The sequence below is a fragment of the Micropterus dolomieu genome, linkage group LG08, assembly GCF_021292245.1.
Source record: "Micropterus dolomieu isolate WLL.071019.BEF.003 ecotype Adirondacks linkage group LG08, ASM2129224v1, whole genome shotgun sequence".
Taxonomy (NCBI): Eukaryota; Metazoa; Chordata; class Actinopteri; order Centrarchiformes; family Centrarchidae; genus Micropterus; species Micropterus dolomieu.
Genome location: NC_060157.1, coordinates 22,937,341 through 22,956,259, shown reverse-complemented (window position 1 = coordinate 22,956,259; position 18,919 = coordinate 22,937,341). Strand labels below are relative to the sequence as shown.

The following is an 18,919-nucleotide window of genomic DNA, read 5'->3' as shown; positions in this document are numbered from 1 at the left end:
AACCAAGAGACTTTTTTAAGGACGTAAATAGGAATATGGTATGTTCAGGAATTGGAAGAGAAGATTTGCTTTAATATTGGATTTACAAAAAAGACTTTAGGTATGTATCTAAATGAGATAATATAATCAAAATAAAAGGATATCACATGTCAGATCACTCATCACTGCCAATGTCAAGAACCATTAATCACAAAGTTCACTTCCAAGGCAGAGAGGCACTTCATGGTTTACACTGATATAATCACATGACTATAGTACATAATCCCATTGCAAAGCTGCTACAGGATATTTACAAATGTTAACTGTTTTAGCATGTATCATGAAACAAAACTAATCAATATCACTGTCTGCTATCTACAAGCTAAAATAATCACCAGACAAACATATTTTGAGGAGTTACAACACAGAAACAAAACCACAGTCCACAAAATAAACAGCCATTAAATTTGCACTGCAGTGTAGTTTTTAAAAAAAGGTGCTATATGGATACACCAACTACAAATACATTTTGACACTTGTTAGATTAACATAAACAAACAAGACCACTGTTGTGAAGACTGAGGACCTCTGTTTCACACCAGTTGCATTACTCATTATATAACTATTAATATTATTTTTAGCTTTTTTCAACTTTATATATATATTTATATATATTATATGGGACATGATTTTATCATCAGTCTGTCACTTCATAAGCTTCTACAGACTGAAAGCTTTAGCTCTCTTTGCACTGGGACATCAGTACCATGTTGTTTTAAGTAGTAAGAAATGTGAACTCTTTTTAGAACAATTACAAAGTACAGTTTGTACTTCTATCTGTCTTTGTGCCAGCAATGCAGCACTTTCCCCATGAAATCTATCCCTTTAAAACAGTGTAAAAGCCAGTAGAGGCTGCCAGTCATCTCAGCAATGGATTGTTTCCCTTTAGCATATGTACTGATAACTGATGCTAAAACTCAAAATAATACATTGTTGAAGCCGTAAAAAAAATTTTAAATTGTTTTCTTTTTCCATTTGTTTTTCTGGATGTCATCCCGTTTCAAAACACTGGTGAACCAGGAGGCTATAATGTTCATGTTCACATAAGAAATATGGTCATTCAGATCTGACTTGTATAAAAACATTAGTAAGACAACAACACTGAGGGCTCTATTTTCCTGCATGGGTAAAGTCAGTGCAAGGGCATACACAGTTTTCCTCCAAACGTGTTTGCGCCAAGGTGGGAGAAGAACAGCAGCTGAGGCTATGTTTATGCTGATTAGGCCGCGCAGTACAATTTCAGTACTAATTTTAACACAAAATTGCATTTGTGTTAAAACCTGCTCATAATACTTCTAGCAGACGCAGGGTGATTTGTGTGGCTTTAGTTTGCACAGATGCATACAGACCTCTCCAAAATCCACCTTTCATGTATGTTTTCTTCTTTCTGTTTGCAACATTTTTTCACCTGCTACTGTAGATTGATGTCCACTTTAATGTTGGTTAGAAAGATTCTTACCGGTACCTTACACACGAGAGAACACAGTTTAATTTTTTTATTAATGAACCTAACTACAACCAGCCGCGCTGATATTCCAGCAGCTGCTGCACCATTAAACACCAGCCACCTTTTCATTCTAGTATTGACAGCATATTTGGGTTGAATTTTTTCATATTTGGGATTTTCTGTTTGTTTTTATTTTGGAACTTGGACTGGACTGAACTGGACTGTTTCATGAAACTCTCAAAGACCTCAGCCTTTCACTCTGTTTCACCTGTTCCTGCTTTTAAAGGGGATGAGAGTAGAAGCTCCCCCGGACTCCACCTGCAGATTTGGCTTTCCTTCAAGTAATAATGTATTCAGCCTATCTTTAACGTATCACCCAGCTTTGCCTGGTTGTGCCTGGTTTCTGTCAACACTTGTGTCCCCAGAATAGCAAAAAAATTGCTCATGGCCATTTGTGTTTGCGCCTCGAGATTTTGCTTGTGTTTGTGCACCCTATTTTAGAAAAATAGACCCCTAAGCCTGGATGTACAGAGGAAGAGACAATGTTATGTTCTTTTTCTTTTTAAACAGATTAATAATGTTTGTGTATAAAATAATTATAAAAAAACATCTTTGTGTAAATCCAACCTCACATGCGCTTCATTCCATGGCAAATTGATGGAATAAAGATCATTTACACTGCATCTTAAAGATGCTCTTCATGAGAGCCCTGTATATTTGGTAATACATTCATGTCAATTCCCGTTATCTCTCTAACAACAGACCTGGGACTTCCAGGCAAAACGTTTGTCATATTTTAATCTTAAATGCCTCACCGGCAGGCTAGCTTCCTTTCTGCTACACCTTCAATGTGGAAATCCCTTATTCAAACATGATCAATGTCATGTGGGATTTCTGCAATGGTGCATGAGTAGCTCTTATTTTCATGAGATCTTAACTCAAAAGAGGTGTGATCACTGTATTAAATCAAACATCTGAACAGTTAACTCCAGCATCACAGAAAGCTGTCCTCGCTGCCGACAAAGGAGAAGCCATTGAAGGCGTTGTTGGAGCTGGTACTGGCGTTGAACTCAGGGGTCTGGCTCACTGAGTTAGGAACCATTTCTCTGGTGAACTCTGGATCAATATGCTGAGTGTCAGCTGGGCCTCTCTGAAAGATGCAACAGTTTAAGTGATAAGTGATAATGCCTGACAAGGTGTGAAACAAAACCCACCTAAGGATGCACTATCACGCTTATTCTGTGGCAGCCTAACAAACAAAAACGTGGGCTGTAAATATCAGTATTGCCATGGTTACCTGCAGGTTCAAATACTGCACATACTGACTTAGGACAGTTCTTAAACTGGTGTATTTATTTATCTATGGCAAGAGGTCTGGACTCTGGTGAGACAGTTCAAGGTTGCAGACTCCAGCGACTCGCAGTGGCATCAGCAGGCAGTCGGTGAGGAAATGCAGGCAGATGTCAAGGAGGACCAGCAGGATGGTGGGCATGTAGCTACAGGGAGCAAGGACAAGTTGGGAGGGTGCGCTGGAGAAGTGTGTTTCGTGGAAGACAATTGCAGAGGCTATCTCCAAAGCTGTGGCCAAATATAAGCATGCCCACATCCAGAGAAAAAAACTTTTGTCAGGGTAGGTGAGCTGCCTCAGTCATAGACCAAAACAACGGCCTACTCACCACGGCATCAGACTGGGATCTGCAAGTCGACTTGGGGAGGCAGCTCAAATTCCCAGACTATGACCTGACAATGCACTGCAGAAGAAGACTGTAAATGTGCCTCTATTGTGCCTTTATGACAAATAGCAGAAGCGAGGGATGATTTGAGGTTTTTGTTTAAGTTTGTTGGCTGATGCCACTAGAAAAGGTTAATTATCGTTGAGGACATATTCGAGAAGCCTGCGATGGACTGGCGATCTGTCCAGGGTGTACCCCGCCTTTCGCCCGATGTCAGCTGGCTCCAGCCCCCCTCTACGCAGGATAAGCGGTTGACGATGGATGGATGGATATTTGAGAAGCTACACAAATGTCTAGACAGGCACACACGGCTGACAGAGTGCAAGGAACATATTAAACATGTAAAAGCTTAAAAGGCATGAGGAGTAAAAGACAGGCAGCCTGAAACAACTCACCACATTAGGGTTGTAAGGAGGAGTGATTCTCTTGTGGTAAAGGTCATCCCAGTTGATTGGAGAGAAAAAGATGTGGTTCTTAATTTCCAACTATAAATAAAAGAAAGAAGTTATGTGTTTCCCATTCCTATTAAAAATTCAGACACATTTATGAGGACAAACTGGCACTACAATAATGGTTTGTACAATTATTGTGCTGTTTTAAACTATGAGAAAGAGAGTATAAAGGTAATGTCATTTCGGGCACCTTGGTCTTTTACATTTTCTCAGAGGAAATGGGTTTAGATCTGTTCTCAGAAAATGTCCTCGCCCCTTTTAAAGATGTTTTATACTGTTAGGGCTAAGATCCCAAAGATGAAGTAAGCCCAGTCCTCCACTAAAGCAAAATTTAATGGAGTAGTCCTTTGAAAATCATCCTTTGTCTAAGACTAGGCTTATGTCTTGTCTGGGAAAACCATCTGAAAGAGATATTTTTAACATAAAACACTCACAAAGTCAGCAATGGCCCCAAGGCGTCTGTGCTGGTCCTTCTGCAGCAGACCCACCAGCAGAGAGCAGAGGGCCTCAGTCTTCCCTGGAGGAAGTGGCAACGACTTGTGAAGGATCCCATCGTACATTTCATTAACATCACAGCTGTAGAAAGGAGGCTGAAGCGGAGTGATGGGTACAAAGATCATTAGCATAAAATTATACAATACAATTGAACACACACACACACTACAATATTATACATACAGTTTCACTATTATTAGTCTCATGACACTGTAGTTTTTATCTTGTCTTCATTGTTCGTGGCTACTACCAGGGATCTACAGGATGTATATTAGATATGTGTATACCTTCGTGACCTCAGTGTAAGGCAAACAAAGAAGGGAAAAGACTTACACACAAATATGCAACATACATACATACATAAATGCTAAATAGACATATCCTATATGTGTAACAAGAATAAGAGTAGCTCTGTGGAACTGTACTTAGGCATACCAATACTTTAAGCTCATTGCTAAAATCAGTATTCCAATATGCTCACAATTACAATGCTAACATGCAGACATTTAGCAGATATAATAATGTTGGCCATATTCACCATCTTAGTTTAACATGTTGGCATGCCAGCATTTGCTAATTAGCACTAAACACACAGTACAGTTGATGGTAATGTGGTAAATTGTGCTTTAATTTGGTGATAAAGCTACGTACTGGATAAATTCTAATTTTGACCTGATGGTGGCACTATTTGAAATATTAAGGGATCACCAAGTGATTGCAATTCATCCTGAGAACATGACATTTCACTTCAAACCAAAAATGTCCAACTGTTGGCTGGATAACAAAGGTGGTAGGATTTGTCCTCTGGGGACCATGAATATATGTACACAATTTCACGGTAATCCATCCAGTAGTAGTTCAGATATTTCGGTCTAGACCAAAGTGGACTGACCAACTGACAAACAGACATTGTCATCCATAGAGCTATGCCACTTACACGGCTACAAAGGGCAACATTTCTATCAAATTTGCTGTATATATTCATGGTGCCAAGAGGATAAATCCTCATATTTTAATGATGCGCTGACCTTTTTTCTAGCACTGCCATCAGGCCCAAATTTGTATTTGTACACTAATTATAAAAATCTGATGTGCATGTAATTTACTGAGCACATTCATGATCCCTGGGTGAAATGTTGACCTTTATACATACACTGTATTGTAGAATAATATGTAGAGACACAAACACACATACCAGGCTGTAGATCATCTCATAGAGCACTGCTCCCAGACACCACCAGTCCACTGTCCTGTCATATGGTTCCTTACGAAGAACCTCCGGTGCCAAGTACTGCAGAGAGACAGACAGAAAAAGAGGAACAATGAAAGAGAGAAAAATTGAGAATGGAGGAAGTAGAGAAACAAAAGAAGAGAGAAAGTAGACATGACTGTAAACCTCATGGGCAAGTCCGCTTTCTACAACTGGCTTTTCTAACTATACTGCAAGTCAACAATTCTTAGCCAGTAAAAACATTGAATATTGATCTGTCAACAGTCTAAACCCTCATCATGTATCATATACAGTATGTTGTATGTTGACATGTCATAAAATATCGATATATGGATTTTTTCACTCACTTCTGGAGTCCCACAGAAAGTCGAGGTGGTTCCCTCTGGCTCTACGTCTTCTTTGCACAGCCCAAAATCTGTCAGTACCACATGGCCCTAGAGACATCAAAAATAAACAGGAACTAATATTTACATCTCAATAAAACAAGTATAATTACAATTACAATTACTACAATAAAGAAGAGGAGTTTAAGTTTACAGAAACAAATGTGTCGAATCTGACTCACCTGAGAGTCTAAGAGAATATTCTCTGGCTTCAGATCTCTGCAATAGACAAGAAGCACATTATCAAGATAGAAAGTAGAAAATAGATAATTTGTGAATTTACTGTTTTGTGTTTTACAGTAAAAGCCATGAAGGGGTAGAAGGGTATTTCAATAACAGTGTGTTTAAGTGTGAGTCTGTCGGTCTAACCTGTAAACAATGTTGAGAGAATGAAGATAGCCGATAGCACTCGCTACCTCAGCTGTGTAGAACCTCGCTCTGGGCTCTGAGAAAAACCTCTCTCTTTGCAGGTGGAAAAACAACTTCAGAAAGACAGTAAGAGAGAGAATAACAGGTGGATGGATAGACAGAGCATGGAGAGGACGGAGGAAGAAATTAAAATGACCAGAGTTGTTAGAAGAGAACAGAGAATTGAGGGATGAAGAGACAGGCAAAGTGACAGAATGAGGAAGGAAACCAGAGTAGTTAAGGTAGAGATTATTTTTCAAACAGCAATGGCTACACACATAACATGCAGGATAAAACATATTAAAAATATGTTCAACCAGGGTATGGGGCTCCAACTACACAGCACAAAAGCACAGCAAAGAATCTGTGTTTGAAAACAGGTCAGCTGGCTGCACGCCAACGAGCTGTGTCTGATTTGATTTGATAAGCGGAAATAAAGGATTACTTATTAGGGATTGTTACAGTGCAGACTGCTGTATCCCAGCTGAACAACAAGGAAACAAAATGAACAGGAATACAATGATATGATGTTTAACCTGCTTTCGCCCTTCGCTTCAAGGTCTTACTCCAGTTCATTCACAGAGTGGATTTTTACACTAATAGCCTTGGTAAATTCATTTATTTTGTCAAGATTGACACCACTTGGTTGTGTGTACATTAAATATGAAGGCCAGTTACCTGGCTTTGCATAAAGACTGGAAGCAGGAAGAAACGGATGGTATTTATTGATCTATCTGCGGTCAAAGCAGTTTGTTTCATCAGTTGAGAAGATTTCACAGGAAGTTATATAGTCATATGCCTTAATTTCTAGTCAATTTCTGACCATGTTCAATGAAGTACTGATATGAAAATAAAGTATTCTATGTTAATTTACTTATTTATTTAGTTTAGGACACATACCTCTCCCCCATTCACATAGTCAAGGACAAAGTACAGCTTCTCTGGGGTCTGGAAGGAGTAGTGGAGCCGAACCAGAAAGGGATGTTTCAGACTCTTCAGAAGCACATTTCTTTCTGCCATAATGTTCTTTTGCTAAAGAGAGAAAAGAGAAAAATAAGTTGGTGATAGGTAGGGTCTGGTAGGGAAATGGGGTCTAAATGAACAATAAACAATAAATAAAAGACAGGAAGTATGCAAGAATCTTTTGTTTGAGTTAACAGAGTTGTTTTGATGCTGCATGTTCTGTATTTCTCTTATGGCTCATAGAATTCATCACATTGCTTGAAAAGCAAGTCAGACTATCTTTCCTGTTCCTTTTTACTATATACTGTAAATATCATGCTTTAAGAAAACTGCAAAACCCTATGACTAAAAAACAACAACAATGACCCTGGTAGAACTATATTTGTATTCTTTGTAGATTCAAATTGTAAAAGGTTGTATAACCACTTCAGTACAGCTAAGCGCAATAAGGATCTCTGTTCAAACTGAGAAAGCTTGTGTTTATTTGGAGTGAAGTTACTGTACACACATGCTTCTGCATAAACTAGTTATGTAAAAAAATTTTTTTAATGCTGATGCTTTGTAAATTAACCACAGAGCATGAGGGTGGAAATGTTAACTACTAGGCCACCACTTGTTAGACTTTTCAGGTATTCCTGTGTAAAATCACTGAGAAAATGACTTACACACCACAATAGCTGTAACACTCTTTTCAGCCAATGGTTTGACACTGTCACCATTTTAGGGACTTTGATAACACAGAACAACATGCATTATTTATATTTATGAAATAAGAGGAATGCACACTGAGTAATGTTAAACAACAGCCTACGAAAAGGAAGCTACCAAGGTGAAGCTAACATCAATGAAACAGTAGCCTGCAGAGACACTCTGCCTCAAAGTAGAAAGAGAAAGAAGCTGAGGAAGAGGGTGGAGGATGAGCTGGAGGAGACGTAGCAAGAAGGAGGTAAAAATATTTGTAAAAGGAGTCAGAGCATAACAAGGAGAAGTGTCAAAGAGAAGAGTCACAAGGGAAATGAGAAGGGACGCGTAGAATCACGAGGGAGTGAAGTATGAAGGGATGATGATGAGACAAAGCAGTATTGAAGCAGACAACATGAGAAGAAGAGAAACTATGTCCATTTCTCTCCATGTTGGCTGTATGAGAGGAACCACAAAACTCTGACGTGGCCAATTAAAAGACATCAGAGTGAGATGGTGATTCAGTTAAATTAAATTATATTTTATTTATATCGAACCAATAAATAACAGAAGTGGTCTCATTGCCCAATTGATTTAGAGCAGGTTCCCTTTAACAGGCAGAAACCTTGAGCAGAACCCAGACTCAGGGTGGGTGGCCAACTGCCTCAACTGGTTGGGTTGAGTGAGAAAGAGAGAGAGCAGGACCCAAACTCGGACTTTGATAGATATAACTGGGTATCATCTGCATACTAATTAAAGTTTATGGAATGTTTCGTAATAATATTTTCTAAAGGAAGTGGGGTGGGGATGGCGCTACGAATAAGACACATGCCTTTGGTGTGAGAGACTGGGGTTCAATCCCCCATTGTGACCCATCCACCATTGTGTCCCTGAGCAAGACACTTAACCCTTAGTTGCTCCAGAGGTGTGCGACCTCTGACATGTATAGCAATTGTAAGTCGCTTTGGATAAAAGCATCAGCTAAATGTAATGTAATGGAAGGTGAATAGGATTGGTCCCAGCACAGAACCTTGTGGAACTCCATGACTTATTTTGTGTGCATGGAGGATTCATCGTTTACATGTACAAACTGAGACTGGTCTGATAAATAGGACTTAAACCAGCTTAGAGTGGTTCCTTTAGTGCAAACTAAATGTTCCAATATCTGGTCAATGTTGTGGAATGCAGCACTAAGATCTAACAAGAAAAGTACAGAGACAGCTCGTTTGTCTGTTGCAATTAGAAGATAATATTGTAATTTTCACCAGTGCTGTCTCTGTGCTATGATTCACTCTAAATCCTGACTGGAAGTCCTCAAATAAACTATTGCTATGTAGAAAGTCACATAACTGATTGGCAACTGCTTTCTCAATGACCTTAGAGAGAAAGGGAAGGTTAGACTGTCTATAGTTGGCTAAAACCCCTGGATCAAGAGTGGGCTTTTTAAGAAGAGTTTTAATTACAGCTACTTTAAAGAGGTCCTATTATGCTCTTTTTCAGGTTCATACCAGAACACCTCTTTTCACCCTGTGAGTTTTAGCTATGGAGTGATGCGTCTCACCTCTACAAGATCTTTGTTAGGAGTTGCACATGCGCAGTTCCTAGTTAAGGACTAGGGTAGAGTGGGGTTAGACGCCCCCCCTAAGCTCAATGTCTATTTGCTTACACCTAAAATAATATTTTATAGGGTTTTTTGTATCTTGGAGATAGCCATGCTCAGGGTAACATAATATAAAGTAAAATAAATACTTACAGTTGAGAAATTAATTTGAATTATAATATTTTATAGGGTTTTTTGTATCTTGGAGATGGCTATGCTCAGGGTAACATAATATAAAGTAAAATAAATACTTACAGTTGAGAAATTAATTTGAATTTAATCAAATGTAAATTTTAGGAGAAAGGCATTTTTCCCAGCTAGTGTGCTAAGATGTCCCCCCCTATGGCGTAAGACATTGTATGTTTTTTGTTAGAATTAGGTGGGCGTCTTACACAAGGGGCGTCTTACCCCATGTTACCCTACTATCCAATCAGAAGAAGAGTAGGACGGGCCCTTAAAAGCCAGTAAACACAGCTTTGGTTCAGCTGTACATGTTCCCCTTACCAGCTTAGCAACATGGACTGGAGCAAGAGTTTCAGAGTGGTGAGTTATTAATCTGTAACAAATGTATCTTTCATCCATAAAGTTTTAACTGAGCTCTGTCTCTACATCACAGTAACAACTTTATGTCCATTGACTGCCTGGAGGGCAGCTAGTGTTTGGAAGGGAGAGGAGAGGCAGCAGGCGGACATCTTGTCACTGTGTACTGCAGCTAAGTGTTTTTCCACCGGTGTTTTTGAGGGCATGTTGGACTAGTCGTTTGGCGAGCATTATGATGCGTCTTTCGCTGTGACATCACAGAAAAGCAGAAGAAAAGGCTGGACTACAAACGAGCTGTTTTCAGGCAGTTTAGAGCAGAGTTTCTGCAGGAGATGGGAACTCCCTTTGGGCTGGACTTTGAGCTTTTTCACTTTGCAAACCTATTACATGCACAAAAAGGTATATAACTCAATAAAGGAGAGGGAAAAGCCAAAAAGCAAAACATGACCTCTTTAAAGGACTGGTAAGAATGATCACATCTAGTAAATTTAAAAAAAATGCTAACTAAGGGTAAAACTTCTTTAAGCAGCCTAGATGGGAAGAGGCAGGATGATGGCTTAGATGACAAAATCACTTAGTTCACAAATCACAAAGTTAGTTGAATATTGATTGGAGAAAGCAGTCTAAATATATATCAGATTTCACAGCTGTTTCTAAGGTTCCTGAGGTAAGATAAATCAATCCTGGTTGAGGGCAGGAGGTGATGAATTGTGTCTCATAATTAGATTTTTTTTCATTAAAGAAGCTAATGAAGTGGTTACTACTGATGGGTATAGGAATACATGGCTCCATGGAGCTGTGACTCTCTATCAGCCTGGCTACAGTGTTGAAAAGAAACCTGGGGACCTTATTTTCCTCTATTAATGACAAGTAGTATCGCATTTTCAGAGGGCCTTCCTATATGTTTTAAGACTATCTTGCCGGATTAAACGAGATTTTTTCAGATTGGTGGAACACCCTTTCCTTTCCTTTTCACGATGTTTGCTTTAAGTGTGCGTGTTTGGGGGTGATTACATTATCTTGTTTTTTAGAGGGACAAAAGAGTTGAATTTCATTCACAGTGAGCATGCAGTACTATCAACCAGATGATCAATTTGGGAGGGATGCAGATGGAATCACTTCTTAAATTTATCTACAGCACTATCAGATAGACATCAAGTGTAGGAATTGTTGTCTAATGGGGTGTAGTCCAGCAATAAAAACTCAAAAGTTAAATAAATAGTGGTCAGATATAAAAGGATTTGGTAGAATGTCAAATGCCAGAACAAGGTCGAGCATGTGGTTTAAACAATGAGTGGGTTTATGAAGCAAGTCGAGCTAAAACACAGCACTCATTTCTTGGAGAGAAATTGAAAATTAAGTAAACTACAGTATGATACAATACAAATAATGCATAATAAAACTATAGGAGGCGAGAAACTTAAAGCTGCATCCACAGTGACTCAGTCATGAAGGAAAAGTCTGTTTTCTAGGACTTAGAAGTGCTAGATGTTTTGGTTTTAAGCTATCATAAAGTTACAGAAAAACTAAAAAGAAGAATGAAACAGACCAAACGTCACCAACACTCAACTTCGTTAGAAGCAAATACTCCAATTAAAAAGAAGACAAGTGTGTTTGTGTTGTCAGACAAACACAGAAGTGCCTCAGTTTATTTTATGGGAGTTGTAAAATTTGTCCTTTGTACAGAACAAGCTGTAGATTAGATACGATTCAGATCATGTTGCTGGGTCAAAACACTGTTTACTAACAACACTCAAAGACACACACACACACACATCTTCCTCTTGGCTAGATATTTTCCACCCTCATCTACTTTTGCCTGGCACATCAGAAAACTGTACAGTTTCAATCAGTTCATACATTTAAAGGCATTATGTCCATATATTTCCAAATATTTTGATCTGAGGGGATTTCAAAAAGAAGTCATTAGAGCATAAGTGAGTTTGGTTTGCGTTGGTGTGGAGGTGGGGTTACAATAGACTTAGGAGAAGAAAATTGTAAAGCCAGAAAAAAACAGTTGTCATCATAAATGGACAATCATGTCAGAAAAACTTTAATACTGGGACAGCAGAGCCCACCTCTTTTTTCTTCAGGATGACTTTCTTCTGCAGCACTTTGACGGCGTAGAACTTGTTGTCGGCTTTGAGCTTGGCGAGCAGGACCTGCGTGAAGGTTTGTTTGTTAGCGGTTTGTTTAGTAAACAGCTCGCGCCACCATCTCGACGCACCGCTGTCAGGACATTACATCAAACCCCTCTGAGAACAGCGCACACAACACAGATATGTGATCTGTGGAAACAGATGATACTGAGAAATCTGAGAGGTGTGTTGATACTAAGAAAAAACAGGTCTGATATCGCCCTGCAGCCAGTGAAAACACTATTAACATTACTTTTATGGAGAAAGACACAACACAGGAAAGAGATGTCATTAAGAGATGATTGTATTCATTATGTGAAATACTCCTCTTCCATTGACTAAATGATTTTCAGGTAACCTTAAGAAGGCTCAGTGGACTCAGTGGAGTTAATGATTCATGAAGCCGGCAGCACATTTTGATCAGATAGTAGCAGCAGGTAGACTCTCTGATCCTGTCTGCAATGTCAGCAACAGCTCACTATCTCTCTCTCTCTTACTCTCTCTGTTCTGTCTCACAAGGTCAGTACAATCAAGTCGCTGCTGCTAAATGGATACAGGGAGACTAACTCTTAATCTACATGACCCACCATTAATTACTGCAACTGGGTCTATCATTTGATGTCCTTAATGCCACTCCATGTCACAGAGACGGAGTCTAGTTTAAACCACTTTCACTGAGGAGTCCCAGCTGGTGAGTTATAATAAGGAAACTGCTGAAAGGAAAAACACAAGATATATTCAACAATAAAGAAGTAGATAAATAAGTAATTGCTTCGGTATTACCTTTCCAAAGGTTCCTTTGCCAATGACAGTCAAGAAGTCAAAGTCAGTGGGCCTGGCACTGGAACAAGACAGAGTAATCTATTACATGTACTGCACTGTTTGGTAAACAAACATATACAATAACCTCTGAAGCACTTTATTTGTAATAGCTTGCAAATGATGGAAAAGACATCAACACCCTTCTGTGTTTTAATATGTAAAATACAGAATATAAATGATAAAATATTCAGTTTGTGGGATTTTTGCTGAATTGAGTCTCAAGTCCACTGTGTATGTCATTAAAGAGATCTACAGTATATGCTGATCAGTGAGAGCAGAGCTACTGACTGTGGGTTTGCTGAAGGTCCCAGGTTGACATCATCATGAGAAGAGGTGGAGGGCGACCGCTGCTGAAGGACAAATAACCACAAAACAAGTCAGCAAAAAAGGGAAAACTACACATTGCATTGGTTTGCCTAAATACATATAATAAACAAATAAACCATGAATAAGCTGTGTTTAAAAACAGTCACTTTCATTCAATGGTGCCATTCAACATCTGCATCACTCAACATAATTGAGTCCATGTTCATGTTAAAGTAGCCAATATTTTCAGAAACATTTTTTGTTGAAATTCTCTTTACATCCAGACAGCAATCAATGAATCAACACAAAAATGAGCTTTAAAGCGGATTAATCAAAACTGCTACTTTCAGGTCAAAACATGACGTCGTGTCCACCCTACCACTTCACCAGACCATTTTTGAAAAGTTGCACATCTACACTGAAATACCAAAACAATAGTAAAATAGAGTGAGAAAGACACAGGTGTGTTACTCCTCTTTGTCTAAGTCGGGTAAATATAATTTTTCCTTGAACAACCTTTACAGCCTGAGTCTGGTGTTTTAGATTTTTAACTGTCAAAATCTCCATAAATTAATATCACAAGAACAGTGGCAACAAAAAGCAAAGAATAGTTAGCCTGAAGATAAAAACATGATTTGAGTCATGCTGCCTCATACTGCCTGATTACTGTGTAATTATAGAACACCTGAAGAAAACATCACTTTTAGAGATCATCCTTTTCAAATACAGTACTGTATCTAATGATAAAACTAATCAATTCCATGGATTGGTTTTCTTTGTTTTTGTATTTTTTGACTCTGCACTACTCATCTCGATCATACTGTAGCTGCGGTGGAGGTATCTTGACCTAACATAACCTAATGTAATGTGAAATCATGTCATGAAATCATGTTGGGTAGACTACAACACAAACAACCACCTACACTCCAGATCTCCCGGATGTTTTGCTAATAATAGAATGAATAAAATAAAGTAAAAGCATCAGACCAGCATAAAAGAGTACAAAGACTAAAATAAACTCACATTACAGTGTGCCATGGCTACTATCCATTCCACTCCCACTGGAGCTCCAGCATCAGTGTTTGACAGACCTGTGAGAGGAGAGGAGGGGAGAGAAGGTTGCATATGTGGTGAACAGTTTGGGATTCAAACCATCATTATCTCTTCAACGTTTTCTCATTTCACAGATAAGATTTCTCATGAGCCCAGACTCAGAGGATGCTTCAGTTGCGTGTGTGTGCGTGTGTTTCCTACCTGACCTCAGTTTGACAACCTGAGGATCAACAGGACATGGTATTTCTAGTTTGTGAGGACCAAGATGCTGAAACAACAGAAACACAATGACGGACATTGTGTATATATTCTGTGTGTGTGTGTGTGGGCGGGTGTTTACACAGTCTTTACTTTACTTCCTTATGGAAACAAAGCGCAAGTCATTACATTTTAGGGTATAGACTTGGTTTAAGGTTAGGTTTAAGCAAATATTGCTTATGATTAGGGTGATTCCCCAGTGAATGAATTTAAGTCAACTTAATGGCCCCGAAAGTGATGGAAACACAACTGTGTGTGTGCATGTTGTATCGTCCTGTAGATTATCTTACATCTAGTCTGTTATCACGTTTCTATATCTGTCTTTAATTATTTCTCATCTGGTCTCTTTGTGTCTTTGTACCTGTTTTTTAAGGTTTGTTGTTGTTTGTTGTTGTTTGTTGTTGATTGTGTTGTTGTCCTGTGTCTTCTGTCTATTGTTTAGGTTCTTTTATTTAATCCCAGTACCCTTTTCCCAAAGGAGGCCTTTGTCTCCTGCCAGGCTGTTATTGTAAATAAAAAATTGATCTTAATTAACTGGTAAAATAAAGGTATAATAAAAAATTTAAAAAGTTAGTGTGCATTGTGTGTGTAGGCACCGTATCAGTGAACACGTTTACATGGTAAATATTTTTGTGTCATTCTCACATCTGTCAAAACATACGGGATGACCAAGGTTTCACACACACACACACACAGAAATGAAACAAAAGTCTCTATTATAGTTTATCTTTTCTTCTGGAGCTTCACCTTCACCTATAAATAGATAAACAGACCCGGAATAAAAATTTTTTTTAAATTTAGATTTTGTTTACATAATTCTAGTAATCGATATGTGAGAAACATGTTACACAGATTTTCTTCCTAAAAAAATATTGTTTTATGTTTTATCTCATGTCCTTTAGAGGAGATCTGTAGGGGACATTAGGTCTGAATTGACGCAAAAAATACATTAAAAGCCATCAATTTGGCATTGATAAGAACTCATTTGCTATCATTATTATTACACTTGTCTCATTTAAAATAATATTTTAACATATTTCATCATGGAAAATTAATATTCAATTTAAAAAAACTTTAATTAAAAAATATTACTACTACTACCAAAAAACTTGTTGTTCAATGGGTGACGATCTGAAAATTAGGATGAGTCAGTACACGTACAACGTGATGAACACATCATGCATGGTACATCAGAAGGCAATTCTTGGTCTTTGAGATACAAAAAAACACTTTGCATCTGCAAATACTGCCTGCCTCACTTAGTGCTGTATTCCTTAAAAATATGGAAAATGAGTGGAAGCAAGTCCCATCCTCCCCTACAAAGGACATGGACTTGGAAGTTCAGGCTTTCATACACAAAAACCAAAAGCATTATCAACACAAACATGATATTTGTATAAATTTGATCAACTGCCTCCCTAGGGCCATAAAACATGCTTGCTGTGATTTTCGCCATTTTGACAAGACGGAACATTTTCTATGTTGGCCAAACCCACATTTGTCTGACATCACTACAAAGCCCAGGAAGTACTCTACACAGTACATTAGGACTCAAACAGGCTACATGCATGGTGTTTGAAATAGACGCCTCAATGCCCTGCCCCCCCCCAAAGAGGACAAAAATGAATTGCAGGGTCTCAGGAGGATAAAAACAATGAAGGTGCCAAATTTACCGGTTTTAACCTTAAGATTGCTTTTACTTAATTTTTTTACAGTTGTGATGCAAAGACATTTGAAGGGCACACAGATCTACATGAAATTAATCAAACTGCACCAACAGAAATATCCTGCAGAAATTAAAGTGTAATCCCAAATTATGCTGTCGATCTACTGAAACTGTATGACAATCAAAGCACGAAAAGATCACTCATACCTAAAACTTTAAGAGGTTAATATCTATCTGGAAAACGTAATGTCAAAACATTTAAAAACAAATACAACATATATTATATATTAGTTTTAACGCAAAAAAGCATGATCTAGTCTAGGGCTGGGCGATATGGCCAAAAATGTTATCACGATAAAAACATTTCATATCATTTTATATTGATAATTATCACGATATATGTCAAATCATTATTTCTTTCAAGTTTAAAGGCCGATTTTTGCTTCTGAGTGAAAATTGAAGAAACCAGATGGTTAATTATGTGGTTCAACTTTTCTTTATGGTCAGAATGAGACACATTGATGCCAAACAGGGGATCACTTCACAAATCTGAGGTTGAAAATTCTAAACTATTATGAGAAAATCTTTTTTCAAAAAATATGATTAATAAATATTTAATAAGTATTTTAATTGAATTGAATTAAACCAAATATTGTTTTTGCAATATATTGAACAATTATTATAATTTATTGAGGAAAATTATACTGTGATAATTATCATTATTGTTTTATTGCCCAGCCTTAATGTAGTCCCATTTTGGAAAGTTGAGGTGTGCTTTCAACAATGTAATTTCCCCTTAGTAAATTAATCTACATGTTATCACTAACTTCTTTCTGTTCACAAAAAAAGGTCCATGAAGTCCTCACAGTCTGCTGTGCAAATTGCATATAATTTAAAATTGTCCATTTTACCAAGATATAGGCTACCCCTGCAATCCAAAGGATGTAATAAGGACACAGAGCGATACAAAGAGGACATGTCTGTAGGTATTTCAAATGATCACTATGGGGAAATTTAATTCAATTTTAAAGGACTGAGAAAATAGGACTCTTTGTCAATGTGACTGCTTCTAAATTTTCACTGAAATGGTTTTAGTTAATTGTACCTGTTAATGTATTATAACTGGAATTTTGCCCTTGACCTTGTACTGCATACTGTACAAGGTCTTGGCCAGGTCACTCTTGAAAGAGATTTTACATTAACCTGGTTATATAAAAGATATATATTTAGATAACTTTTTTAAATAACACAGAGCTTGCAGGCAAGTAAAGCGACCACTTATGCCAACAACAGTCATGGAAAACTTCCAGAGGCAAACAGCTGCTCTCTGTCCAAAGGTTTATTACTCAGAACAGGGAGGAGGTTCTGAATCACCTATAGCCTAAACGCCAAAAATCTAAAAATCTGCATCAAACAAGACATGTTTTCTTTCAGATAATTGAAACCCTGACAGAAAAGAACCATAATCCCACAATATGCCCTGTCGGAGATAGATACCCCAAATCAAATTTCATTAAAGAAGAAACATGTCACACTACAAGTTGGTGATCTGAATAAGAGTTAAAAATGTTTCTCAGTCAAAGACCAACAAAATATGACAAGGATTCTATAAAAACCTGTCACAACCTGAACTCTGCATAGGCCAACAGTGACATCACCGGTAGATCAATAACCTGAGGTCACTATAAACTCATTAAGTATCTCAAATATCATGTCTGTTTCATGTTTTAGCATTATACCACAGCAGTGCAATAAGGTTACTAGCAAGTTGACTAGCTGACCCCCTTTTAGGACCAACAGTGCTGATTAGGAGAAAAGTGATATAAATAACCTGGCATGTGTTTCATCCCCCAAAATAGAAAATAATCTCTGTAATTTAGGCATAAACAAGCACTATAAAGATGATCCGGGTTATCAATGTAAAATCAATACAATGCTCACCTGTGTGAAGAGGATGCGGAGATAAATGTGCAAGCAGGGTTCTCGGTTCAAGACACTGAGGAGACTCAAATCGGAGACCCGGCAGAGCTGCAGGAGGCTCACAGTTGGAACTGATCTGAGGTCAGCTTTTGTTATTTTAGACGGTCATGAAGGAAGGTCGACTTCAAGAGAGTGAATCATTGATGAAAAGTTACAGAGCTAAAAAAATAAGGCGGAGCAAGGCTTCAGACCTCAAGTGACTGCGTGTGTGTGTTTGAAACTGGAGAGGTTTGGCTGTCCAGACTTCAGAAGAAAGTAACTTCCTGTCTCTGCTCTTCACTTTCAAAATAAGACAAGTAGCCTATACTTTTTTTTTTTTTTTACTTTGGACATTTATCTGTATTTTTAGAACAAAGGTCATTAGAAAACAATTTTTATTTTGTACAATAAAAAAGCTCATTATTTATAGATTACAATAAATTTATTGTATGAATTCAACATCATTTGTGTACAGAGGATGATTATGAAATATTGTTACTAATGTAATGAATGCTTGTGAGTCACTGCTAATATTCATTTCATTCTTTCATCTTTCTTAATAACAATAATTTGCTCAGCAGTATATTAAAGAAATTGTTCACATTTTGGGAGATAAACTAATTTATTTCTTTCCAACAATTAGATAAAATAAGACCTCTTTGCTTCAGCTTTCTTCTAAATGCCTGTGCATTTAGAAGAAAGCTGAAGCAAGGAGGCGATTAGTCTAGCTTAGCATAAAGACCAA

The 18,919-nt window shown here is 37.8% G+C and overlaps 1 protein-coding gene across 4 annotated transcripts; it reads right to left on the bottom strand.

Moving 5' to 3' along the window:
• Window positions 1-63: 63 nt before the first annotated feature.
• Window positions 64-18,412, bottom strand: sgk2a (serum/glucocorticoid regulated kinase 2a). Of its 4 annotated transcripts, none has more exons than XM_046057600.1 (14): window positions 18,157-18,412; window positions 14,493-14,559; window positions 14,262-14,329; window positions 13,221-13,282; window positions 12,894-12,951; window positions 12,051-12,134; window positions 7,089-7,220; window positions 6,150-6,262; window positions 5,963-5,999; window positions 5,745-5,831; window positions 5,362-5,457; window positions 4,106-4,261; window positions 3,615-3,704; window positions 64-2,636 (listed from the first exon to the last, which is right to left on the bottom strand). In XM_046057600.1, the coding sequence occupies exons 3-14, from the start codon at window positions 14,274-14,276 to the stop codon at window positions 2,481-2,483; spliced, it is 1,086 nt and encodes a 361-aa protein (XP_045913556.1). In that variant the 5' UTR covers window positions 14,277-14,329; window positions 14,493-14,559; window positions 18,157-18,412; the 3' UTR covers window positions 64-2,480. The 4 variants fall into 4 exon arrangements, with proteins under 4 accessions (XP_045913556.1, XP_045913558.1, XP_045913557.1 ...); XM_046057602.1 differs by having other exon boundaries at window positions 13,221-13,279; XM_046057601.1 differs by lacking the exon at window positions 14,493-14,559.
• Between the last annotated feature and the right edge of the window lie 507 nt (window positions 18,413-18,919).